This window comes from Pimephales promelas, chromosome 12 (genome assembly GCF_988280905.1).
Source record: "Pimephales promelas chromosome 12, fPimPro1.hap1.1, whole genome shotgun sequence".
Lineage (NCBI taxonomy): Eukaryota > Metazoa > Chordata > Actinopteri > Cypriniformes > Leuciscidae > Pimephales > Pimephales promelas.
This window is the reverse complement of record NC_142780.1, coordinates 21,241,820-21,267,471: the sequence shown is the minus strand read 5'-3', so window position 1 is coordinate 21,267,471 and position 25,652 is coordinate 21,241,820. Positions and strand designations below refer to the sequence as shown.

General features: G+C 37.1%; 4 protein-coding genes across 11 annotated transcripts; 3 read left to right on the top strand and 1 right to left on the bottom strand.

Annotated features, from left to right (window-relative positions):
* Positions 1–676: 676 nt before the first annotated feature.
* Positions 677–7,119, top strand: ddx61 (DEAD (Asp-Glu-Ala-Asp) box helicase 61). The gene is made up of 13 exons (XM_039679761.2): positions 677–1,049; positions 1,198–1,261; positions 1,351–1,455; positions 1,579–1,708; positions 3,565–3,711; positions 4,646–4,740; positions 4,842–4,964; positions 5,067–5,195; positions 5,366–5,482; positions 5,907–5,970; positions 6,065–6,166; positions 6,279–6,487; positions 6,591–7,119. The coding sequence occupies exons 1-12, from the start codon at positions 874–876 to the stop codon at positions 6,476–6,478; spliced, it is 1,452 nt and encodes a 483-aa protein (XP_039535695.2). The 5' UTR covers positions 677–873; the 3' UTR covers positions 6,479–6,487; positions 6,591–7,119.
* A 1,629-nt stretch (positions 7,120–8,748) lies between these two features.
* Positions 8,749–14,682, top strand: tomm40 (translocase of outer mitochondrial membrane 40 homolog (yeast)). Its single transcript, XM_039679770.2, has 10 exons — positions 8,749–8,866; positions 9,432–9,655; positions 9,742–9,809; positions 10,417–10,509; positions 10,665–10,766; positions 11,292–11,397; positions 13,097–13,219; positions 13,324–13,400; positions 13,499–13,601; positions 14,031–14,682. Exons 2-10 carry the CDS (start codon positions 9,433–9,435, stop codon positions 14,168–14,170), a joined length of 1,035 nt encoding a protein of 344 aa, XP_039535704.1. The 5' UTR covers positions 8,749–8,866; position 9,432; the 3' UTR covers positions 14,171–14,682.
* A 941-nt stretch (positions 14,683–15,623) lies between these two features.
* On the bottom strand, positions 15,624–18,980 carry nsmce2 (NSE2 SUMO ligase component of SMC5/6 complex). 8 transcript variants are annotated; one of them, XM_039679776.2, is made up of 7 exons: positions 18,915–18,980; positions 17,202–17,336; positions 16,832–16,944; positions 16,598–16,751; positions 16,406–16,500; positions 16,158–16,264; positions 15,624–15,964 (listed from the first exon to the last, which is right to left on the bottom strand). In XM_039679776.2, the coding sequence occupies exons 1-7, from the start codon at positions 18,934–18,936 to the stop codon at positions 15,853–15,855; spliced, it is 738 nt and encodes a 245-aa protein (XP_039535710.1). In that variant the 5' UTR covers positions 18,937–18,980; the 3' UTR covers positions 15,624–15,852. The 8 variants fall into 8 exon arrangements, with proteins under 8 accessions (XP_039535710.1, XP_039535712.1, XP_039535715.1 ...); XM_039679778.2 differs by lacking the exon at positions 18,915–18,980 and adding an exon at positions 17,745–17,884; XM_039679781.2 differs by lacking the exon at positions 18,915–18,980 and adding an exon at positions 17,745–17,763 and having other exon boundaries at positions 17,202–17,333.
* derl1 (derlin 1) lies at positions 18,032–23,785 on the top strand. Its single transcript, XM_039679773.2, has 8 exons — positions 18,032–18,366; positions 20,911–21,022; positions 21,719–21,783; positions 22,072–22,098; positions 22,749–22,844; positions 22,940–22,992; positions 23,126–23,236; positions 23,418–23,785. Exons 1-8 carry the CDS (start codon positions 18,214–18,216, stop codon positions 23,575–23,577), a joined length of 777 nt encoding a protein of 258 aa, XP_039535707.2. The 5' UTR covers positions 18,032–18,213; the 3' UTR covers positions 23,578–23,785.
* Positions 23,786–25,652: the final 1,867 nt, after the last annotated feature.

The window sequence follows — 25,652 nt, the reverse complement described above, 5'->3', positions numbered from 1 at the left end:
GTATTTAAAGATACACTGCGAAACACTTTGCCTGATGTCCGAAATAGCCTGCCATTGAAATGAAGCTAATTTTATTTTAAAAATTTCATATTTTGGCAGGTGTTCCAGGATTTCCTCCACTAAAGTGTTCAGGAACTGTGACAGTAAAGTGAGGAGAAACGACACATCGCGAAGCCAAGAGTGGAAACATTTATGAACTGTTAACTTAATTTTGGACTCGTAATCCTGCATTGACTTTCATTTTGAAATCCCTCAGTGTTGTTGGAGGTTTTTTTTTTTAGCAGGTTAAATACGAGCAAGTGACACTGAGCGAAATTTAAAATTCCTTGTGACGAAGAGAATATAGAATTTTAAAAGCACATTAAGAACCTTTAGCTGAGCCTTGTGCTTTTGAATGTAAATACTTTATACTTTTTGGATACCAAAAGGAAAATAGAGGGTACTTCAGGATTTCTGCAATCCAGCTGTTTAAAAAAGAAAGAAAAAAGAATTAAAAGTGAAACCTTTGTCACTTTTCAGGGATAACGTAAAAGTGACTTTTGAAAGGCATTAATAGATTTTTGTTCACTTGCATTTTTGAAATCCTTGGCCAAGACTTGAATTTTACAAGTACTTGTTTGCTAGTTGTTTTGTACGTTGACTCTAGGCTTGTGATATATTTATTCATATAAATATAATTTTCTCCTATTTTGGGAGAGCTTATTATTAATAATTGTTATACGCCAGACACTCTTCTTTTTAAGAGGTCTGTACGTACCGGAAACTGTTTACACAAAAGCGCATTGAGCGTAACAGTAAAACAGTTGAACAAATAGCTCAGAAGTAGCACAAAAAGATACAATTGATTGAAACCGTTGAGGAAAACATCTGACAATGGCTACAGCAAGAACAGAGATCCCTGCTTCAGTCATGCAACTGACCAAACAGAATGGACAGTCCAAGCCTATGACCCTCCAGTCAGGATCACTTACTTCCTCAACACAGTCAGGAAAAACACCTGTGCTGCTCCAGAAAGGAAGCAGTATACCCCGAAGCAGTGGCGGTATCAGGTAGTCTTTATTTAATACTATTTGAAGAGTCTGGTACCTTTTCACATTGATGCCTCAAATGAATCATGTTAGTTGAGCTGTTTGTGAATAAATTAATTAAGTCTTGTATGTGTAAAGTCAAATTCATTTTGTGAACAATTTCCTTTAGGTTTGGAGATGACTGGAAGAAGTGCCTGCAACTTCCACCGAAAGACATGAGAGTGCGAACCACAGTAAGTAATGAAACCAGTTTCTTATGGTTGTAATAAAATTGGTTGCTGGTTTCCCAGTTTTTTTATGTGTATGCACTATTTTTTGATAGGATGTGACTGCTACAAAGGGGAACGAGTTTGAAGATTACTGCCTTAAGAGGGAACTGCTGATGGGTATATTTGAAATGGGCTGGGAGAAGCCTTCCCCTATCCAGGTAGTCTATCCTATGTACAGTTAGAAAGTAAACTGTGGTCTATTTGCTTGGCTTATGCCTTTTAGAATGGTTGTCAAATGAGCCTGTCCTGATATTTATATCCCTCATTGTCCGTCTGTGTAGGAGGAGAGTATTCCCATTGTCTTGTCAGGGAGGGACATTCTCGCCCGAGCTAAAAATGGCACAGGTAAAAGTGGAGCCTACCTCATCCCCCTCTTGGAAAGGATTGATCTGAAGAAAGACCATGTTCAAGGTTTGTCATGCGTTTAATGAATTATTTCTAAAAATGACATATACTACCCATCAAAAGTTTGAGGTTGGTAAGATGTCTCTTATGCTCACAAAGCCTCTATTTATTTGATTAAAAACTCAATAACTTTGTAAAATATTATTGCAAGTTAAAATATTTTTAATGTCTTTTTAAATGTAATTCATTCCGGTGATGGTAAAGCTGAATTTTCAGCATCATTACTCCAGGCTTCAGTGTCGCATGATCCTTAAAGGGTTAGTTCACCCAAAAATGAAAATTGTCATGAATGACTCCCTTATGTCGTTCCAAGCCTGTAAGACCTCCGTTCATCTTCGGAACACAGTTTAAGATATTTTAGATTTGAAATGTATGTATGATATGCTGTCCTTGTCCAGAAAGGAAATAAAGACTTCATCAAAGTAGTCCATGTGACACCAGTGAGTTAGTTAGAATGTTTTGAGGCATCGAAAATATACATTTTGGGCCAAAAATAACAAAAACTACGACTTTATTCAGCATTGTCTTGTCTTCTGGTTCTGTCAATCCGCGTTCATGAGTTGCGCTGATGACGTAAGTCGCTGCTGACGTGTTATTTGGTGTATTCTGGTTCCAATAAATATGGCTTGGCAAAAAAATGCCCAAAAAAAGTCTTCTCTGTCAATCCTTGGACATGTTTGTGAAGATTTTGTTTTCAGCGTGCATCTCCCTTAGACAGTAAACGATGCTCGTGCGCACCGGATACACGTCATCAGCATCACTGAACGTGTTGTGACAACAGAATTAAAAGAGAATACAATGCTGAATAAAGTTATTTTTGGACCAAAATGTATTTTCGATGCTTCAAAACATTCTAACTAACCCACTGGTGTCACATGGACTACTTTTATGATGTCTTTATTACCTTTCTGGACAAGGACAGTATATCATTCATACATTTTTCAATGGAAGGACAGAAAGCTCTCAGACTAAATCTAAAATATTTTAAACTGTGTTCCAAAGATGAACGGAGGTCTTGGGGGCTTGGAATGACATCAGGGTGAGTCAATGACATCATTTTAATTTTTGGGTGAACTAACCCTTTAAAGGATTAGTTCACCTCAAAATGAAAAGTTCCTAATAATTTACCCCAATGCAATTCAAGATATCCGTGTCTTTCTTTCCTCTGTGAAAATGTTTTTTGAGGAAAACATTTCTGGATTTCTTTGAATAATGGACTTCAATGACAACCAACGTTTTGAAGAGCATGACCTTTCAACGTGATGACGTAGTTCCTGGCGCGTTGCAGGTCAACTCGATCCGAACAATTGTAGTTAAAGTGTGTGTATTATATAATTTTTTTTTTAAAAACGACATATCGTTTTGCTAGACCCTCTTCCTCAGCTGTGATCGTGCACAGCCCGTTGAAGCACTTCAATAACCTTTGAAACTGCATTGATTTGGACTTCAAAACATTGGTTGCCATTGAAGTTCATTATTTGAAGATAAATCCAGCAATGTTATCCTCAACTTATTTTGTCTTCCACTGAGGAAAGAAAGACATGGATATCTTGGATGACATTAGGGTAAATAAATTATTACGACATTTTTATTTTGAGGTTAATTCATCTTAAGAAATCATTCTAAAAATGGTGATTTTCTGCTCAAGTAACATTTATTATCATTGTTGACAACAGTTGTGCTGCCTAATATTTTTATGGAAACCTTGATTCTTTTTGGAATGAACTGTTTAAAATGAACTGCATTTTTATTGCCATGTAAAAGTCTAAATTGATCAATTTAATCTATACTTGCAAATGAACCTTGCTGACCTCAAAGTTGTGTATATATACGTTTATAAACTCATTATAACTTTATTTTAGCCTTGGTAATGGTACCAACTCGTGAGTTGGCTCTGCAGGTGAGCCAGATAAGTATCAACATGAGCAAGCACCTTGGTGGCGTCAAGGTTATGGCTACAACAGGTGGCACCAACCTGAGGGATGACATCATGCGTCTTGATGAGACTGGTAATTGGATATCTCTACCTTCCTAAGTTTTGGAATGCTTGTGATTTGAGAATTAAAGAATGGGTTATAAAATTTAAGTAAAAAAAAAAAGAAAAAAACCTTTACATTAACACTTAAAAATGGCATCCTGGCAGGCAATCTTAGGGTTAATTCTTCATTGAGCATTAAAGTTCGGTGAGTTCTTCAATTTAAGCTGGAAATTTGACCAAAGGCAGCATTTCACTCGAAATGACTTCTTTTGTCGGGATGTCACACCTACCATCTGTTTTGTCTGAACTCTTGCCATGCAGACCACAGACATCTGAGCAATTCTTAAGTTGTGCTTCCTTGTTCCTTAAAGGTGCAATGTGTGCCGGCTAATTTATATCTACATAATCACGGGCACCTTTAAAGAGCAATGATGTTACATGAGGAGTCTCATAATTGTATGCACTTTGTTATAATGCAGGGTTGGTCCAATCCTGCTCCCGGAAGGTCAATATCCTGCAGTTTAGCTCCAACCTCTGCCTCCACACACATTTGCCATGGCCATTTCTCAATGTGCTGCCTTAAGCTATCTTGTGTTCTCGTACTATGTTTAGGTGTGTTTTATTAAATTGGACCTAAAATCTGCAGGATAAAGGCCCTCAAGTAGGATTAGAGACACCCCTGTTATAATGTGGTGTTCAATCCTGGTCACTCACCGCTCTGTACATTTTTGTAGTATGTCTCGGTTATCTGACCCTGAATTCAGTTCAGTTAATGGATCTCTTTCCTAACGAACTGATGATCTGAATAGGTGTGTTAAATAAGGGAGACATGCTAAATGAGCAGAGCAGGATTGAAACCACATATGGGGCCAAGTCATTGTGACAGTTTTTTTTAAATGTATTTAAAAAGGATTTAAATGCAAGCCCTCTTTCTACTTCTGTTAACCATTATTTTTTCTCTCTAGTACATGTTATAATAGCTACCCCAGGAAGAATCCTTGACTTGATAAAGAAAGGTGTGGCCAAGGTTGACAAAGCTCAGATGGTTGTGATGGATGAGGTGAGAAAAATAATGCAAAAAGTGTTAATTTCCAACTAAGCATCCTCTCTAAATGAATGCTAATATGATTGAAGTTCATAATATCGATTCGTTCTTCACAGGCTGATAAGTTGCTTTCTCAAGACTTTGTGGTGCTTATTGAGGACATCATTAGCTTCCTGCCCAAAAACCGTCAGATTCTTCTCTACTCTGCCACTTTCCCCACCAGTGTGCAGAAATTTATGGTGAGAGATTCTGTTTTTATAATCGTCCTAGACGTTTTGATGCTGAATGTCTTGCTTATACGTTTGCTTTAATTATGGTAATGACTCTGTCCTGTTGTGTAGTCCAAACACCTTCAGAAGCCATACGAAATCAATCTGATGGATGAGCTCACACTGAAAGGCATCACTCAGTACTACGCCTATGTGACAGAAAGACAGAAAGTGCACTGTCTCAACACACTGTTCTCAAGGGTAAGCGGACCTTCCCAAAATTTCCATTTGTGTCACTCCAAAGACTTCATACTACATTTGAGTAACTGTATTATGTTAAAGCCTTTTTGAATGATTTGCACTAACCTAAGGAAAAGGTCCTTTATTTTTCTCACTTTTAATTGTATTTTTTTGATATCACTTTTTCCTAGCTCCAAATCAACCAGTCTATCATCTTCTGTAATTCCACTCAAAGGGTGGAACTCCTTGCCAAGAAGATCACACAGCTTGGCTATTCTTGCTTTTACATCCATGCCAAGATGATGCAGGTCAGTTTCAGAAGGCAGCTACATAATTCAAAAGTTGTGAAGAAATATTTTTTTCAATAAGGATGCATTGAAACGACAGTGACAGTAAAGGTGTGTATATTGTTTAAAAGATTTTAATTTTCAAATGAAATGTTATTTTGAACTTTCTGTCCCTGGAAAAAAAATCACGTTTTCCACAAAAATACTAAGCAGCACAACAGATTTCAACAATGGTGTTTCTTGAGCACCAAATTAGAATCTATCATGTGACACTGAAGACTAGAATAATGGATTGTTTTAAAATAACTTTATTTTAATTTGAAATATAAAAAAAAGGTATTTGATCTTGCTAAGCATAAGGAACTTCTTTCAAAAACAATCGTACAAACTTTTGAAAAGTAGTGTATGTTCTTGTGTTTACCTAAAGTATTTTATATTATCACAGGAATACAGAAATCGTGTGTTCCACGACTTCAGAAACGGACTGTGTAGAAACCTGGTCTGCACAGGTATGGATAACCACATTCGCAGAACTCTTCCTGCTTTTAAGGGATTTTCCTAAATGTTTCTGAAACCTTTTTGGTGGTGTTTTACCTGTCACAGATCTTTTCACAAGAGGAATTGACATCCAGGCTGTCAATGTCGTCATCAACTTTGACTTCCCCAAAAATGCAGAGACATACTTGCACCGTATTGGTCGATCAGGTAACCATCAACATCATCAGAAGTTAACTGATTATTATTGTAGGGTTTCCATTTGTCATTCGTGTTTTTTAAATTTGTTTAATTGAATTGAGATTTCTCTCTCTGTTCTCAGGTAGGTATGGTCACCTGGGTCTGGCCATTAACCTGATCACCTCAGAAGACCGTTTCAATCTAAAGGGCATTGAGGACCAGTTGGTGACTGACATAAAGCCCATACCCAGCAGCATTGATAAGAGCCTGTATGTGGCAGAGTTTCACTCCCTGAACCCTGATGAGGAGGAGGCGGCTCACAAAGCAGGCGAGCTTAATTAACCCTTACTGGTAAGAAGACCATGTTCTGAATGACCTGATCTGAAGCACTTCAACTTGTTTATACAGATGTGACTATTCAGTTGTAATGTATCAATATCTCCCTTTCTTTCAGGAGAATAAAGGGACCAATGCTTGGCATTCTGCACAATTTCTACTGAAGACAGACGCAAAGATGACATTGTTTTTTGTTGTTTATTTTCTCACCAAATGCTTTAGTGGTCTGGAACTGCCATGGTAAAATGTGATCAGTTGCCACAAGTTTAAGGGCCGGTATGAAGTCATTAGGCTTTTTCTCTATGGATTCAATGAGGTAGCTTACCCTTTTTCCATTTGAACCACAATAAGCCACTGTTTTTCAGATCCAGAGCATTTGCAAAGACCATTTACCATCCATAACTGCTGTTCATAAGGATTTTGCCCCCTCTTTTATTTACCAGAAAAATAAAAATAGAAAATACTGGAAGGAGTTAGTGCCAAAAACAAATTCCCAAGCTTTACTAGGAGTATGTTTAGTGCTATCTATCCATCGTCTAATGTGAAAGGTTTTTGCGCATCGAGTTATACTCGGAGCTTTACAGTTGATCAGGGAAAACTAGGGAGATTTAATACATTCATAATGCTCATCTGTTAGTTGTTTGCAGCCTTGTGTGTAAATATCTTGAGAGGCTTGTGCTTGCAAATGCAAATAGACTTTTTCTTTGGCTTATCTCATCACCATGTCATCTTTCCCAAAAGTTTTTGAAAGCATCCAACACTTTAAAAAAAAAAATCAATCTTTGCATTTTTATTTTGATTTCAGCCATCTATCTCTCGAAGTGCCTTAATATATGTACTTCCTCTGGGTAAGAGGGAGCATTCTAGGTGTGCAGAACAAAAAAAAATCTGCTTTGGTCAGAATTGTTAGTGGAAGAAATTGTTACCAGCTAGATTTAGAATTGTCTAATACCTCAAACCTATAAATCACTTGTTCTCTATTTGATTCACTGGTTTGTTGGTAGTGGACAGTACCTACCTCAGCATTGGCTGGGTGAGCAATAGATTTGCTTGTCTGACAACCAGGTATCCCAGCTCAGATGTTTGGTAAGGCAGAACTTTAATTTCAACAGTGCAGACAATTTAGGTTGTTAATTTTCCCCAGATGAAACAGGTTTTATTTCATTGAAACGATGGAATTTGATTGATCAGATTCAGCCTTTCCCCAATGGTGTCTAATGCACAGAAATAATCTGAGTAATGTCTTTTACAACATATCAGCACACATGCTGAGATGAAATGGCAGCTGTAATAAAGTTGGTAGCTCTTGAAGTGTACACTTTTGTCCCCTGTTGTATGTGTTAAATTGTGCTCTCTGCCATGTGTTGTATTACGTAGATGTATGTTTTACTGCGAGGATTTATGGGAGAATGGCCAAAGCTTTTTGCTCCAAATGTCAATGCCAGCCTATTCTGTCCCTTCTCTTTTAAACAAAATAAAGTCCAGCATATTCTCCAGATGTTTGTATTCTTTTCTGAATACCTTAAAATCAAAGAAACTACAATTTTGTCTCATGAGTGACCTTATTGTTACTGGTAATGAATAAATCTCTGTATAATTTTTTTTAGTATAGGTAAGTATGCTTGAACTCCTGTTTCCTATAATTTCCATGTTTTTAACCTTGTTTTATGTCAATGTGTTAAGCTATTTTCCATGTTGTGTCTTGAATCTCACCCCCAGATATATTCACAGCTCGCTTGTATGAATGACTGCATGCTATCCCATTTTTTTCTAAATCTACATGGATTATTTAAAATAAGGTAAACAAGCCAGTTTTTCACAAGCATTTTCCTATGTTAAAATTGTTTTTATAGGTACCAATAAAAAAAGGTTACACGGCATAGACGGTTAAATTTATATCTTGTTCAGTGAAGCTTGAGATTAACGTTTAAAACCATTATGAACATGATGGAAAAAACTACATGGCTCAGAGTCAGCACAATATTAACAAACTGAACAAACAACCAAACTTTCAGACATCAGTCTTAAGCACTTCAGCCTCTTTGGGAGGCTATAAAGAAAAGACACTTCTGTGTATGATCGATATTAGCCCTTGGAAGGGTAGATAATAGAGTAAAAAGTTTATTAGAGTATGGAGAGAGTGTGGAGGCTAGGAAATTGGTATGTTTTTGTTTTTTGAAGGGGATTGGATAAGATAGGTGGATTCAGTATGAGTGAAATGAAAAGGGTAGATAGATAAAGCCTGAAGATGGCAGTAATGCAACTCAATGGATGCCTGCTGCCGTAAAAATCCAAAGAAGAAAAAGTAGCCGGAATAGGCGGGCCAAGACGTCGGTTACGTAGTCTATCATCCTACCGGTGCCTCTCAGCCGTAACTGGACTGCATTGCTAAACGTGAGTATAGCACGAGGCCTGCAAAGTAGTTACACACATTTTTGTCATTCACTTGCTATAATTTGTCCGTCATGTGCTGATAGAAATGACTGTCCTGCTAGCACATAATACAGCTTCTTTCGCGCGTCTCATTTAGAAATGTGCCAGTCTTTCTTTTTTCACACGTTAGCTAGTTAGCTAGCATTAACCTTAGCTTACCTGCTATTTAGCCAGTGAGGCTTGAATGAACATGCTAGTGCACTACTTTTCTCTAGTGAGACAGATTCTAGTCGGCGCTGTGTGCACACAGAATTGGTGTGCATATGTAGGGAGTCGCCGCTGACTAACGCTACTTGCTGGTTGTCTAAACCTGGAGGGATCGTTTTCAGTTGGCAGTTGTTAGAAGCAGAACTAATGTTGTTTATTGACAGTATTCTGTCGATTGTAGAAGAAACGTGACCTTTTGCCCTATCATAGGGCCCCCATGATTGTTGTCAGTGGAAGTAGATACTTCCTGAAGTTAATGGAAGTGTTATAACATTTAATGTCATTTCAATGTTTGTTATCATACTGATTTGTCCATCAGCATGGGCAGTGTGTTGGCTGCCAGCTCCCCAAACCCTCCTCCGGCCTCAGGGGGTGGCAGTGCCCCAGGGGGTGCAGGTCTAGTGACGGTACCACCAGGTTTCACGATGCCCCCAGTGTCTGCAGTCCCACCCTCCTCAGGCACACTAGGGCAGCCCGGGACGGATGCAGAGGCCTCTCGCCCCAACCCCGGCACATTTGAAGAATGTCATCGCAAATGCAAAGGTTTGTCTAAGGCTCATTTGCTTACATTGCTCATGTGGTCCCACAATCTATGTTCTGTTTACTTAGTCTTTTCGTCTGCATCTCAGAGGTCTTCCCTATGCAGATGGAGGGGGTACGCCTTGTTGTCAACAAGGGCTTGAGTAATCACTTCCAGGTCAGTCACCACAGTGTGAATGGATTTGCAAACTCTTGAATAATTTATTAGTTCTTCTTTGAATTGAAAGATCAAAGGGCAACAACATATATACATAGCCAAACGTTTGGAATAATTAAGAATTGTTAAAGTTTTTGAAATAAGTCTTTTATGCTCACCAAGGCTGTACTAATTTGATAAAAAAATACAGTGAAAACAGTAATATTAAAAATATTCAAACAATTTAAATGAACAGTCTTCTTTCTCTCTCTCTCTCTCTCTCTCTCTCTCTCTCTCTCTCTCTCTAAAAAATTGATAAAAAATAAATAAATACAATTTTCAACATTGATAAGTAATAATAATAAGGCCCATTAATAATAAATGAGCACAAATTTCTGAAGAATCATGCGACACTGGAGTAATGATGCTGAAAATTCAGCTTTGCCATCACAGGAATACATTGTTTTAAAATATATAAAAATAGAAAACTGTTCTTTTAAATTGTAATATTTCATAATATTACTGTTTTTGCTGTATTTTTGATCAGATAAATGCAGCCTTTGAGAGCATAATAGATCATTCTAATCTTTTGACTGGTATTGTATAATATTTTAATTTGCTTCTTTAGGTTAGTCACACAATTACTCTAAGTACCTTGGGGGACTCGGGTTACAGATTCGGTGCCACATATGTGGGCAGCAAACAAACAGGACCTGCAGAGGTGAGCGCCTTGGTTGCTTTTGAACTAACAGGGTGACAGATTTTTGATTTTCTGTCAAGTTGATACACCTTTATTTTTTTCAGAATGAAACGATTAGTAGGATGTGATGTTGACAACTCACCTTTTTTTTTTTTTTTCTCGTCTGCCCCCTTCAGGCTTTTCCAGTTATGGTAGGTGACATGGACAACACAGGCAGTCTAAACGCACAGATCATCCATCAGCTGACCAACAATGTTCGCTCTAAATTGGCCATTCAGGTATGTATAGCTTTGCAGTCATTTTCGCTAGTTGCAATCAGAATTTTTAGAAAATAGAACAAAGTATAGTCCAGTAGATCTTAAGCCTGGAACACACCAAGCTGATGGTCGGCCAAATAAGTTTTCTCTGTGTGTTCCACACTGCCAGCTGAAATTGGTCCTCGTCATCTTTTTTTTTTTGGCTGTTCAGCTTAGTGAACGAGTCAGTACACGAGAATAATAGCAAAGCAGCGAGCAAAGAAGTCAAAACGGTATAGATAAAAGGCTGTTCCTATGTTAAGTCATTAAGTCATTTTACCTGAGTGTTCCTTGGCGAGTATTTCAATATTAACATGAGCGGAGTGGAATAAAGAAAGTGTTTAGCAGGCTTGATATTCAAAATGAGAAGAATTGTGTTTTCTTGAGCTTTAAGAAGTTTAGATGGCTTAATGAATCTTATATTACAGCTCTGTTTTTTACTTGTTCAGAAAAGCAGTGCTGCATAGTGTACTATTATTAATTGCCTAACTAAATGATGGGTTACAGACACAGCAACACAAGTTTGTAAACTGGCAATGTGATGCAGAATACCGTGGCGATGACTTCACAGCTGCTGTTACCCTTGGCAACCCAGATGTTCTCGTTGGATCTGGTAACAAACTTGCATTCGCTATTGACCATGACTGTCAAGCTCCAAAAATAACTATATAAAGTGTCTTTTTTTTTTATTAAATTTTTTTTTAATACTATAATCGTAATAACCAATACCACTAACATTTTTGGGTCTAAAAGATATAGGAACTTCTTTTTAAAAAAGTCTCTCATGCTCATTGACTGCGTTTATTTGATCCAAAATATAAGAACTGTAATATTGTTAAATATTATTATTACAATTATTTTTATTTATTTATTTATTTATTTATTTTTTATTTATTTATTTGATAGGGACAATGCACATTAATGAACTTCTGAATTGAGACAACAAAACAGACGTAAACATGCCGGATTATAGCCACAGGGCTAATTTACATCCGTAGTCCCTAGACAAATAACAAAAAATACAAAGATTACAACAAACAAAATAACAACAAAAACAAAATAAACTAAAAAAACTAAGTAAAAATTACAAGCCGGAATCAACAACAAAAAACACAGAAAACACTTAGTGGTCACAAGACTGGTTTGCTATAAGCCACACTTTGAGTCTGGTTTTGAATATAGGAAATGTGGAACATTCCCTGACAGAGATGGGGATACTGTTCCATAACTTACAGGCCTTCACAGACAGAGAATTCTGTCCAAAAGCGGTTCTTCTGAACGGAACTTCACAGTCACCTCTAACAGAGGCCCGGAAATGATGTAAATGTACATTTACATTTTTTAATGTAACTTATCCCTGTGATTGTAATAGGATTATTTAACATGTACATTAAATAAAAAAATTATTTAATAATGTAAAAATAAGATATTGCATAGTCTTCATTGTATGAATTAAATGTAAATGTATTTTTATTAAACCTAAAAACAAGAACAGCAAGTTATTTTCTCTTTTGTTTGCTTCACATTAAAGGGATAGTTCACCCCAAAATGAAACTTGTCATCACTTACTCGCCCTCATGTTGTTCCAAACTTGTATGAGTTTCTTTCTTCTGTTGAACACAAAAGATGATATTTTGAAGAATGTTGGGAACCAAACAGATGAAGGTAGTCATCGATTTCCATAGTAGGAAAAAATACAATGGAAGTCAATGGCTACTGTCAACTGTCTGGTTACCAACATTCTTTATAATATCTTTCTTTGTTTTCAACAGAAGAAAGAAACTCATACAAGTTTGGAACAACATGAGGGTGAGTAAATGATTACAAAATGTACATTTTTGGGTGAACTATGCCTTTAATGATGATCCCTTTACTTTCACTTGAGACACAACTGGCAGTGTTTACATGAATAATCCACACAATGAGCAGTTTGACTATTGCGCATGTATTCAACCATTCAAGTGCAATAAAACGTGAAAGAGAACTCCCGATCGCATGCTGACAGAAGCGGCGTTGTGTTTTTTTTCACCACTTATTTTGCTTAACACTTTTTAAACACAAAGTACGCCCCAAATTTGCCATCGCCTGCAGAGAAGGGAGCTTTTGGTGCACACACTTGTGCAGTGTGGGTCACATTCTTTATATTCCGTTTCATCCATTTCGTCTCTCTAAAGTGTTGATAGTGCTATATATTTACATACCGAGATATGCACGACATGGAAAAATCTTTAAGTATAGACTTTTCATGGTAACAATATTTCGCCATAACGGCCAGCCCTAGTAGGAGCTCACGTTCATGTTTCGTCTGATAGGCATCATCGTTGCGCACTACCTCCAGTCCTTGTCTCCTGCTTTGGTATTGGGGGGCGAGCTGGTCTATCACAAGAGACCAGGAGAGGAGGGCACTGTCACATCATTAGTGGGCAGGTACACAGGTAATCATTTCCAGATCATTCTTTATCACATTTTATTCAATGTCTGGCAAAAATCATAATTTTATTAAATGCACTAATTGAATCTGCTACCTTTTCATCCTCAGGTAGTAACTATGTCGCCACGTTGACTGTTGGAGGAGCTGGTGCACATGCGTCATACTACCACAAAGCCAATGACCAGGTACTTCATATATAATGAACTAAATGTCAGATCTGTTACTCAATATAAGACCTGTTGTCTGTTAAACTCACTCCTTTGAATCTGAAAACCTCCCACAGCTCCAGGTTGGGGTGGAATTTGAGGCTAGCACACGGATGCAGGACACAAGCATGTCGTTTGGTTATCAGTTGGATGTACCCAAAGCAAATCTGCTGTTTAAAGGTATTGGAAGGCTTTTCCTGAGCTGTTTCTAAAGTTGAGTTCTGGTTCTCGGATCTGATTGGCTGAGAGCCTTTTCCGGTCAAGCGATATTCTACCAGTATCACCATGGAAACCGTTTCACCGTATGTATCACTCTGCTTGCAGTATTTCTCACACAGAGTGTCATGGTGGACAAGAAAACTCCCCATAATTTTACAAATCCTACTATTGACTGAGTTTTTACTGATTTTGTGTACCATTAGATCACAGCAAATTAGTGAACATAATAGTCTATATTAAATTGCAGTCTTTGTGTTATGAAAATCTCATTAAGCTATATCACAATTTTGTTTTGTTTTTCTCCAAATCATGCAGCCCTACTTATTGCATGAATATTCTAGTTTTGTTCTACTGTTAAGCTTACCGATACTCTTCAACCTTGCTCTTCAGGTTCTTTAGATAGCAATTGGGTGGTGGGAGCGACGCTGGAAAAGAAGCTGCTTCCCCTTCCTCTATCATTAGCTCTAGGCGCCTTCCTTAACCATCGTAAGAATAAGTTTCAGTGTGGCTTTGGTATCACCATCGGATAGAACCACTGTGCCGATTTCAGAATCTCAACAGATACAACCCTCCACCACGCTTGGACTGGCGCAAAGAGACATGGGAAATGGACCAACACTGAAACGAACTCAGAGACTCCCTCCCTATATTAGTGCATTGAACCTTCACAAGGATGGACCAGGACAAAGAGCTCGCAGGACTGTCCAACAGAGCTCTCATCAATATAAATGTTCCGTTATCTGATAAACAGACGACTGACGACATAAGGTTTGTTTTCAAATGCACATCATGTGGAAGAACAATGCATGTAACATTAAAGGTGTTTTGGAAGAAAGTACGTATCCGTATTCAAAATATACTTCATTCAAATACAGTGAGTTAATGTCGAGATGCCTTTGCTCTTTTTTTTTTTTTTTGCCTTTGAGACAAAATAATTCTTTTGGCTTTTACAAAAGACTGTTTTCTTAAGGGCAAAAGACAATTTTTTTATCTATAAACGCAAACCATTTGTTTTGGTCTAAATAAATGTGGTCATACGGTTTGAGTGCTCATTTTTCTTGTTAGAATTAAAATGATTCAGTGTTCAATAATATATTCAATGAAATGCTGTTTGTGATGTCAAAATTATGAAAATTCAATGCATGGGAAGCTCTTGGTTTAAGACTAAGTGATGGGTTAAATCGATGCCTGTGTCCCTTTTTGCCTGGTTTAACAGATGAGACTTAAGCCTAGTCCCAGACTAAAATGCATGTTTGAGCTGTTTTAACTGAAAGAAACTGGCACTGACATATCTTAAAATATGTCAGTGCCTTTGTTTTGTCTTAAGATAGACATCAGTAATATATTTTTTTTTCTAAGGCACATTTATAAAGCTATTTCAATGTCCTAATTTAACAATGGATTACTCCTGGCGTGATCTAAATCCTGTCTGTGAAACCAGGCCTTATTCTCAAGAAATAACTAGTCACACAGAACCATCTAAGACTTTTGATCATGTGATCCTTTTCCTGTTTATGTCTGTTAGGGTCTTTGGGGCAAATTCAGATGCTGGTTTCATATTGACTGGGCGTAACCAATCAGACTGTCCTTTTTATGTCTCAATGTGTGTGTCTGAATTTTCCACATAGACAGATTTTCAAACTTCAAAGTTTGTATTATTTTAGTTAGTTGTACAGTTAAAGGTTTTTGGGGCAGTCAAAGAGTTACTAAAATAAACCTGTAAAATTTAAGCTGGTTTAATGCCCAGTGGTTTTTCATGTCTCATGCTGATTTCATGTCTTTGTGACATGGTGGAGTAATATAAAACAGGCTTTTGGCCTGATTCTAATGGATTATTTTAGAGCGCAATTGTTGAATAAATGTCTGGTTGTGAATTGGGTTTTGAAAGGAAGGTTTTTTTTTTCATTGACAGATGAAAAGAGTCCCACTCTCATTGACTAAGGATTGCAGGATAACATTTATAGGTAATCTGCGGTTTGACAGTGAGAATTGAGAAGGAACAAATATTTCTTGTTTATTTAAAAAAAAGTCAGCATTGGTAAGCATAGTGCATTTATATTTTTATTACAAACATGAACTTCCAATGTGTTTGAAATGTTACACATTAACTATAACACAAACCATATTTATAAAAAAGCCTCCAGTTCTAAATTTAAATTAAGGCAAACCATTTTAAACAGAACAAGTAACATCTGCGACTGATTTAGTCCGCTTAAGTTTTTCCGCTCTGTCTCTTGTGGTTCTGGATCATTCTCTTCATAACCAAGTCCAACTCGAGGTCCGACTCCCGAACATCTTTGTTATCACAGCCAACCTTTGGACAGCTGTCAAGAAAATGACAAAAGTGGGTAACAGGCTGTTTTATACACTACTGTTCAAAGGTTTGGGGCCAGAAAGATATATAAAAAAAAATTAAGTTTACATTGACACTGGCTGGTGGCAGGATATGGAAATTAATTAACTGTATACTTAATTGGGACAAGAAGGTACAGACAGAAATGAGCAGTGGCTACATACCGAAATGTCTTCCTATTTTTGTGCTTGCACTTAATCATTTCAAGTACAGCCACTTGGTCATAGTAATGATTGCATTTCTTGTTTTTCATTGGATTGACCATCTCAACCTGTCAGAACAAGATACAGTCAAATAACATTTCTGTAAGTTTATTATTTATGCAATAGAAATAATACACACAAAGACACTACCACAAATGTGAACTTTTAACTCAAGAGCCATAACATCTTATGCACTTGATCAAGTTTACCTGGGTGAGAGGACAGATGAAGTTTGTCTGGCTCTGTGTAACTGCAATATCCTCATCCAGTTCCTCCTCTTCGTTCTCATCTGGAGTTTGACCTGCTTCATAAACACATTTGAACAAATATAGATTAAGGAATGGTATCACTTATGACACATTGTTTGTGAATGCTATGCTGCAAGAAGTGTTGTGTCCCACCTTGCATGGCATATTTCCTGACACTGTCTTTGAAGGCAACCACCTTGCTGTGCCTTTGCAAGTCTGTGTCTGAAACTCCAGCCATTAATTCAGTGAAACGGCCCTTTACAGAGTTTCTTAGATTAACCATGGCCTCCGGAGGTTCTTGTGTGACCTGCAGAACATATGAGAGAAAGCCAGGGTGGCTCAGTGGGGAACTTGACAAAGATTGTGTCAATAGACAGCAAGACAAACCTGGGCAGTCATCTCATCAACAGAGTCCACAAAACAATTGATTTCTCTGTCCAGTCTGGAACACTCCAGAATCATGTCCTCCAGTTTCTTTAGAGCTGAACTGTTATCCATACCTGAAATTCAATAAAAATGCACATTATTATATGCACATATGCACATTATTAAAATGCACATAATATATATATATATATATATATATATATATATATATATATATATATATATATATATGTGTGTGTGTGTGTGTGTGTGTGTGTGTGTGTGTGTGTGTGTGTGTGTGTGTGTGCACATACATATATAGCTAGCTAGTTGTTGAGTGTTGATGTAAAAAAAAAAACGGTTTAATTGTAGATAAACATTGGCTGCTCACCTTGTGCTTCAACTATTCCCAGCGCAACGTCTGATATCATGTCCATACAAGCTGCAATATCTGTTTGACATGACTTCAGAGTGGATACGGTGGACTGTACTGTGCTCAGAGACATCTTTAGAAGGAATGGGGCTGCTGGAATAGAAATGAACACAAATTCAACCCACAAACACACGTGCAGCTTTATCATTCACTTTCACCAAACGTTACTTTGACAAAAGCCCACTGGAAGGAACATTAAAAATCGATAGTGCACGAGAAATGTCGCGATGACGGACAGAATGACAGCTTTAGTTATCATCACTATTCACATTTTTTTACACGTAAAATAAATCAGGAAAAAAGAAAGTCATGACGTTACAGGTTTAGCACAACACGATGAGTTAAATAATTAACGTTATATATTTTATTCTTTAGTCAACTAACTTATCTATCAAAACGTATTAGCAACTTATTGACCTAGGTGGTCGTAATAGCATTTTGGCACATTAAATGACCTCTTAGCGACATTTTTACAAATAATACAAAAACCTTTCGCTTTACCAAAAGTAGCGCCAATAATCGTTTCCGGTTTCAAAAGGCCGTGAATGACACGTCAATATAAAAGACTTCTAACGATTTAATAATCATAACGTAGTCTTAAAATATGCACTACATTGTACATAACTGTGACAGAGATTGTTACAAAAAAACTATATCGCTGACAAAAAGTTAAATTTTCAAATATCAGCATTTTTCGACTTTGTAAAAACTCCATATTTCTTTGCGTGACTATTAATTTGACAGTCAAATTGAACGGAAATTCGTAACAAGGACACGTCTGTGCGCGGCCACGTCATGTAAACTAAACGGGAAAGGAGTTGCGTACACCAGGGTAACCAAAATAGAAAAAGACTGAAACAGCATTTCTGCGTTGTGATCACAGTTTCGTTTGTTGCTCCTGCTCTTTTTCCAAACTTGCATCGGCGGAGAACCGACAGAGAATCAACAGGGTCTTAAATCATATGGCAAGATGTCAGATATCGGGGACTGGTTTAAAAACATCCCGTTCATCACCCGTTACTGGTTTGCTGGCTCAATTGCTGTGCCGCTAATAGGAAAGCTGGGATTAATCAGTCCTATGTACCTTGTGTTATGGCCGGAGGCATTCTTACATAAATTTCAGGTAAGTTAAATTTAGATTAAACTAAACATTGCATAGACAGACAACAGTAGCGGTGACAAGGCCTTGTAGGCCTAATCAACGTTTAACAGATGCCCACACATGGGCTAAATTACTGAGCTGAAGTAAGTTAAGCGGTTGTTGTTGATAACATAGACATATTATTATGTCTATGGTTGATGATGATTACGATTGACAGTTTTTTGATTAGCATAATGCTGACTAAAGTATGGTTGTGTACACACTACTCACGATTGCCTGAATTATACATGTTTAGTGTTGTAATATTTAGTTGCACATTAGGAAGCTTGCATGCTAGACATTAAAAGTTGTCGAAACGAATAGTTAATGCGATGTTTTACGATAATGCAGTATAAGAATGGCAAAACCGTAACACATGGGCAATATGTGCATCGACAATCTACTGATTCAATTTACAACATATTTAATCCCACTCTCCATCTCTCAAGACACCATTCAAATTGTTATACAGGAGCTATGTGGTTAAAAGGCTGAAAAAAGGCCGTTTAATTTAAAAGTTGCGCACTCACATAAAAGCAAAGACCGTAACATTGAACGAGCCTCAGCCAGATCTGTGCTCACTGCTCAACCAATGACAGCTGAGTACGCGTCTGGAGACTACTTCCGGGACACCAATACTGCTAAATATTTATTCTTTTTTTCTTTGACATAAAAAAAAAAACATTGTTTACTGATTCTGATTAGAAAATATTTACATTTTTCGACTTAGAATATAATATAAATAATAGTTTATTTATTTTCCACATTTTGGAGGTCGGCTTTTTTAAATGTATAATTCTAACAATATGCCTAAACTTTAAAATATTATGCTTTTAAATATGTAAAAATATGTAATTAATCATGGTAGCTCATTAATCATTTCTTTTTAATCATATTTATTGTTTTTGGTACCAATAATTTCCACCAGGTGGCGTAAAGCTATTTGTGTGTTGTCTATGGTTAAAAGCATAAAAGAATGTTATGGGTGTTTGTAAAACAGTGGAATAAATAAAATCTAAATTAAAATAAATAATTTAATGTAAGACATATTTAATTAAAATTAATTAGTGTGTTGGGGAAAACGTCATAGATTTAATGAACATATTTTCCAAATAATATTTTACTTATAATTGTAATTTTTCACAGTATAAATTGGATCTTTATGCATGAAAATTATAGCTGCCGTATGAATTTTAGGATGGGGGTCCATCATATGAGGATGATCATATTTGACTGGTTCTGTGGAATCTAAAAGGTTAAACCCCCCTGTTTTAAAATTGCAAGCTGTGTTGCAGGATAATGCACCTTTCCCCTAAAAGTTTTTTTTATAATGTTGAATACCTGGAAACCCACATTACACTATCTAGTCATTTTTGTGGCATTTAGCATATGTCACGTCACAGTGACTTTTTACTGTCAGTTGTTGGGTAATGTAGCTTGTGAATGGCATGAATATTGCTTTTAATCTGTTTCCTAAGACACCTTTTTCGTGGGTGATGCATGAAAAATGGCTAATTAACCTCTGGATCAGTTTTGTAGCTGCAATTTTAGTTGGAATTTAGGTACTTAGACATTGAGCCTATTCAAATGGGGTTTATGTGCAGATATAGCTGCAATAGAGTGAGAAATAACAGTGTAAATTGCCACGCTAAGGGCAACACAGAGCTTTTTGTCAAAGTGAACCAGTGCTCACATTGGCACATTTGTTTTGTAAAGGAACCATTTAGACAAAATAAACCTCTTCTTTTTCTATACTCTCGCAGCATCCCAATCCTGCTGTGCTTTTTAACCCACTTTCTCTGCGCTGCAGTGCCCAGAGGTCACCTCTCCACATAAGTGAGCTGGTGTGATTTATGCTGCAGTGCGCGAGGGGGGCCGCTGGACTGCCTGGCTACCGCAGAGCCAACATCTAAGCATTGCTGCTCAGCGGATTCACTGTGCCCCAGACCCAAAAACCCTGCTAGCTCAGAGTTTCTGTGTGTGCCTGAGGGAGGAGAGAAAGCACTAAAAGTGAGGGAGGGATACAGGGAAAGGGAGGAGGACGAGACAGCCGAGACTATAGAGAGGGATAAAGTGTGCATGTGCATGTTGAGCGAAAATTAAACACTAGAGTTTTTTTTTTTTATTGTGCTGGGGTGTTTTTCTGTTGTTTACTAACCTAGGTTTCCTAAACTGGGAATTGCAGAATAACAAACCAGATGAGTGTGTGTTCCTCTCAGAGCGGGATCTTTGGTGTAATAGCTGTAGTCATGCTCAGGCACATGGACTGTGAATCCGCTCTGCAGTGCAGGCATGAATGCCACTTTTATCATTAAATTCAAGCAGTGGTTACAAATTGTAACTGCTGAGTATACTCGGTGCCTGTTGTTTTTCTATAACTCTACTGCAGTTTACGTGTCTCACATATGTGTTTATTACGTCGAATGACTACCTTGAAACATCTGTTTTAATTGGCCAGAATTTATGGGCATGTCCAATGGTGGTCTGCGTCAAGTCACTAATAATTTTTCTGTGCTCTTTCAACAGATATGGAGACCATTATCTGCAACGTTGTATTTCCCAGTTGGCCCAGGGACTGGTTTTCTCTACTTGGTTAATTTGTATTTTCTCTACCAGTACTCCACAAGGCTTGAAACAGGTAGCTTCAGTGTCCCTAAATATATTAAACCTCTTTTAATAAGAATAGCGTCTGACTGGACTGAAAAGTATTAGTATTTAGCAGTTATGTCATCTGCAGCCTCAAGCTTTTTAAAGTTGGATGGATTCTGATTGTCAGTAAATGTTTTTTAAATGCTGAAAAAAAAAATTCTCGTAGTCATTACAAAAATAGTTTGTGTCGTTATTGTAATAGCTGTGGTGTGGACTTTCTGTTCTCATAAAATAAGTACAATTATTAAAAAATGATCACTATAGTTATCACCCTTTAAAATCCCATTTCACACCAAGGTCAATAGTATATATTATAATGTTATAATCAATTGATGTGGATGCTGATATAGTTATCATAGTTATCGTTCTTGGCGTGAACAGCCTTTTTATACTGATGCCTAGTGGCGTGGATGACTCAACTGATGCCGTTGTAAAAATGCTCTAATGACAATAGGGGGATTACCAAAATAAAGGAAGAACTTTTTATTTGATTATGGGATTTCAAAATGGCGCCCCTCTTGTGGTGAGCCGCTCCATATAAAATAAAATGGCTTTAATTAGGCTTCATTTTCAATTTCAGTTTTGATTTACATTTTGTGTAAAACTGGAAAAAGGAGTGACTACAGCTTTAATGAAATGAGAATTGACATTCCATACTAATCATCATCTGTTCTCCCTTTCACAGGAGCTTTTGATGGAAGACCAGCAGACTACATGTTCATGCTGCTTTTCAACTGGCTTTGCATTGTTGTATCCTTTCTGCCATGTGCACACTATACAGTAATATTTTAAAAGAATAAATGGGTCATTCAGTGTAGCACAAATATTATTCAATGTCATCAAATGATTTGCGTCTGTGCAGCGCATACACACATTACTGTAAAGTTGAGTCAGTGAAAGTGTTATGCTGAATTCAGCATTTTAGGATATTGCATTAAATGATTTAATATTCTCTAAGGATGTTTTTTTAACTTCCGGACAGCAAGCAAAAGCTTTTCTTGGAAGCATGTGCATTTCCCTTTAACATTTGTAATTCAGATAACAGGCTTAATGATGGACATGCAGGTTAGTATGCCTTTTTTCCCTTTACCCATGCTACCACATTTTTGATGCCTTTAAATTTGAAATATTTTATTATAATATTATATCAGTTTAATGTTGATATAAATCACAGGAGCCAACACTGTAGACTTGCTGTAACATCATGGAAATTTCACGCTAGTAGTTAAAATAAAAAATCTTATTTGATACCAAGTATAATAATATCTTTTTTAAAGCATATTTTTAGTATGTAATGCCATTCGTTTTCTATTTCATATATCGTATAATGTAGTTTATTCCTGTAATGCGAAGCTGAATTTTTTGCAACATTACTCCAGTCTTCAGTGTCACATGATCCTTCAGAAATCATTCTAATATGCTGATTTGGTGCTCAAGAAACATTTATTATTTATTGGGTTTGCTAACACAGAAACCTAAAATTCCCGGGACAACAGCATTTGTCCAAATTCAATCTTAACCGTTCTATTTCATCAGAAACAATTTTAAAACTTGGCTTTGACTGTAAAATACCGAACTAACCCTTTAAGGAATGTTGCATGACAGTTAAAACTATTTGTATCTATGTTGTGAGACAGAAATTTTATTATGTTGTTTTATTTTTTTTATTTCTCTATTTATTTGTTCATGGATTTTGGGTTGCTTGTGTTTTGCAGCTCCTGATGATCCCTTTGATCATGTCTGTTCTGTATGTCTGGGCTCAGCTAAATCGCGACACGATTGTATCTTTCTGGTTCGGGACCAGATTCAAGGTATTTAATACATCACTATAGTATGTTTTAAATGAAATCCTGATGTGACTTTTAATGCTCCACACTAAAACCTATTAATTTTCACACTAACACAGGCTTGTTATCTCCCTTGGGTAATTCTGGGATTCAACTATATCATTGGTGGCTCGTAAGAATCTTTTCCCCCCACACATATTCATGTTTATATATTACAGCAATTTGATGTAGATGCTGCATAACAATGAGTCATCACAGTGGCATAATAATTATTGTAACAATAACCAATTTTTTTTTTCCTTCAGTGTTGTCAATGAGCTGATTGGGAACTTGGTTGGCCACCTTTACTTTTTTCTGATGTTCAAATACCCCATGGACCTGGGTGGCAGGTCCTTCTTGTCCACCCCACAGTTCCTGTGAGTTTTGGCTGCACAGCTGGCCTCAATTTTCTATTATGAGACAAGAAGTGCTGGTGTCTGATAAATAAATATTTATTTAATGAATCCATAGGTGAATTAAAGTAATTAAGTGTTGGAAAAATATTGTATAGTGCTTTATTGTCAAAGGTTTCCTATCATTTTTTTTCCCCTCCCTAAGATACCAGATGTTCCCAAATCGACGAGGAGGGGTGTCTGGATTCGGCGTTCCTCCGAGCAGGAGACCTGTACCCCAAGAGCAGGCAGGAGGAGGAGGAGGCGGCGGCGGCGGTGGTGGGCGCCATAACTGGGGTCAAGGCTTTCGTCTGGGGGACGACTAAAGCCTTTGACTCTGGCATTAATGGATAAATACAGAAACTTCTACCATCAATGCTGCAGAATATGGATTTTATGTTTTGGGGTTCATTTCTGTTCTTTTCTTCTGACCTGCAAAGGAAAAGTGACAGGGGCTCTGTCCCAGCGTTACAATGTCCTCTTATTCTCGATGTCACATCACACTGTTATTGAGTTTCACAGTGTGTACAGAAACTCTGCAAAAATATGTGCGGTAGCAGAGTTGGTGTAATTGTAGGAAATTCAGGGGACTTTGATTTTGTTTCCCATATTATGACCACATCATTCAACGTATGCAGGCTTCATGTTACTTGCTAACAGTCAAATGTAGCCGATTAATTTCTGTATGAAATGGTCAGTGTCGATTGTCTGTTAGCGTGATTGTTTAGGAATGGACATAGATTTTATATCGAAAATGCTTTTTTGTTTTTTAATCACCTCGTTTGTCTAAATTGTAATATTGCTTATGTTTGGTATTTGTCAGTTAACTGAATTACCAATCAGAATCTAAACATGCAGATGAAAGTGCTGTGCATATTTCAGTCTGTTTGTTAGATGCCAGCCTTGAGTTGATTATCAATCAATCCATTTACAGTAAAACTGCCATCCAAGCATTTTTCAAATTACAGATGATCAAACTAAGATATCCTGTGTTACACTTGCAGTCTGACTAGCAAACAGAATTTTTTATTTGTAGTATGCATTGTACACATATTGTTTAATATTATATATGTCCCTCAACACATTGTTTTGATTAAGGTGCTTTACAAAATCCAGACACCTTTGTGTGCATATGGTATATAATAGTGTGATACAGTCACATTAAAATTATACATGGTGATTTTGCCAAAATCCTTGTCAAATAAAATTTACTACTGTTCTAATCTACAAGCTTTACTAAAATGTTAGTTCAGTTTACATTTCTAGTGCTTCAATTATTGCTTTCATTGAGTGCATTTTTGATTACTGATGCTACAAATATACAGCAACTGTGCTCAATATTTGAGTACATTGATTTCAGTGTCTTGAGGGACACACTCAGGATACAGACGCCTTAAAGTTGCATTTAAAATTTGCAGCACCCTGAATGGACTCTTAAAGGGATAGTTCACTTAGCAATTAATTTTTGATATGTTTTAGCTTAAGGGCATCCAAGATGTAGGTGTCTTTGTTTCCAAAGCATTTTGTTGGTCAAACCGTTGTTGTCTGTCAGTCATACACTGGAGGTTAAGGGGGTCCTCACTCGGTTCACCTCAAAGAGCATGCACAGAGAAGTCAAAATTAAACATGATTTAATTACTCGTAAATGTAAGTACACACTGATGGCCTAAGACACGAAACGAGCGGTTTGTGTGAGAAAACGAACAGTATTTATGTCGTCTTTAACTCTTGTTAACAGCCGTCGAACTTATCTGAATCAGATGTCCAACTGAACCGTCTCCAGACGTTACGCCGGAAGTGGTCTCTCGCGCGTCTACGTCACGCATTGTTTACACAGAGATTTCAGAAGTTTTATCTTTGACTAAACATATTTAGATATATCGAAATTGTCTTCCATTGCGATTTTCCAGTGCGTGACGTAGACGCACGAGAGATCACTTCCGGTGTAACGGTTCAGTTGGACATATGATTCAGATCAGTTCGACGGCTGTTAACGAGGTAAAACCGATATAAATGCTGTTCGTTTTCTCACACAACCCGCTCGTTTCGTGTCTTAGGCCATCAGTGCGTACTTACATTCACGAGTCATTAAAGTTATTTTTAATGTTAACCCCCCTTCCCCCCTCCCCTAACCTCCAGTGTATGACTGACAGAAAAGAACGGTTTGACCAAAAAATAAAATGTCAAAATGGAAAATGCTGTGGAAACAAAGACACCTACATCTTGGATGCCCTTGAGGTAAACTAAAACATATGAAAAATTAATTTCAAAGTGAACTATCCCTTTACTGTAACGAAAATTAGCAGCTCCCGAAGAAATGTAGCTGTGTTTTTTGTTAGTTTGTTTTTTTAATTTTTACTTTGGCAATGGTACCGTTGTGTAAACAATGAAACTCAGAACA

What these genes read in the sequence shown, in the direction of transcription:
- tomm40 (XM_039679770.2), top strand. Translation starts at nt 9,433, where the DNA reads ATGGGCAGTGTGTTGGCTGCCAGCTCCCCAAACCCTCCTCCGGCCTCA. An exon ending in AACAAACAGGACCTGCAGAG is followed by an intron (nt 10,510 to 10,664) that starts GTGAGCGCCTTG and finishes TGCCCCCTTCAG; the next exon opens with GCTTTTCCAGTTATGGTAGG. An exon ending in ATTAGTGGGCAGGTACACAG is followed by an intron (nt 13,220 to 13,323) that starts GTAATCATTTCC and finishes TTTCATCCTCAG; the next exon opens with GTAGTAACTATGTCGCCACG.
- derl1 (XM_039679773.2), top strand. Translation starts at nt 18,214, where the DNA reads ATGTCAGATATCGGGGACTGGTTTAAAAACATCCCGTTCATCACCCGT. An exon ending in CTCCACAAGGCTTGAAACAG is followed by an intron (nt 21,023 to 21,718) that starts GTAGCTTCAGTG and finishes TCCCTTTCACAG; the next exon opens with GAGCTTTTGATGGAAGACCA. An exon ending in GCTTAATGATGGACATGCAG is followed by an intron (nt 22,099 to 22,748) that starts GTTAGTATGCCT and finishes TGTGTTTTGCAG; the next exon opens with CTCCTGATGATCCCTTTGAT.
- ddx61 (XM_039679761.2), top strand. Translation starts at nt 874, where the DNA reads ATGGCTACAGCAAGAACAGAGATCCCTGCTTCAGTCATGCAACTGACC. An exon ending in ACATGAGAGTGCGAACCACA is followed by an intron (nt 1,262 to 1,350) that starts GTAAGTAATGAA and finishes ATTTTTTGATAG; the next exon opens with GATGTGACTGCTACAAAGGG. An exon ending in AGAAGCCTTCCCCTATCCAG is followed by an intron (nt 1,456 to 1,578) that starts GTAGTCTATCCT and finishes CCGTCTGTGTAG; the next exon opens with GAGGAGAGTATTCCCATTGT.
- nsmce2 (XM_039679774.2), bottom strand. Translation starts at nt 17,391, where the DNA reads ATGATAAAGCTGCACGTGTGTTTGTGGGTTGAATTTGTGTTCATTTCT. An exon ending in GGGAATAGTTGAAGCACAAG is followed by an intron (nt 16,945 to 17,201) that starts GTGAGCAGCCAA and finishes ATTGAATTTCAG; the next exon opens with GTATGGATAACAGTTCAGCT. An exon ending in AAAAATAGGAAGACATTTCG is followed by an intron (nt 15,965 to 16,157) that starts GTATGTAGCCAC and finishes TTTTCTTGACAG; the next exon opens with CTGTCCAAAGGTTGGCTGTG.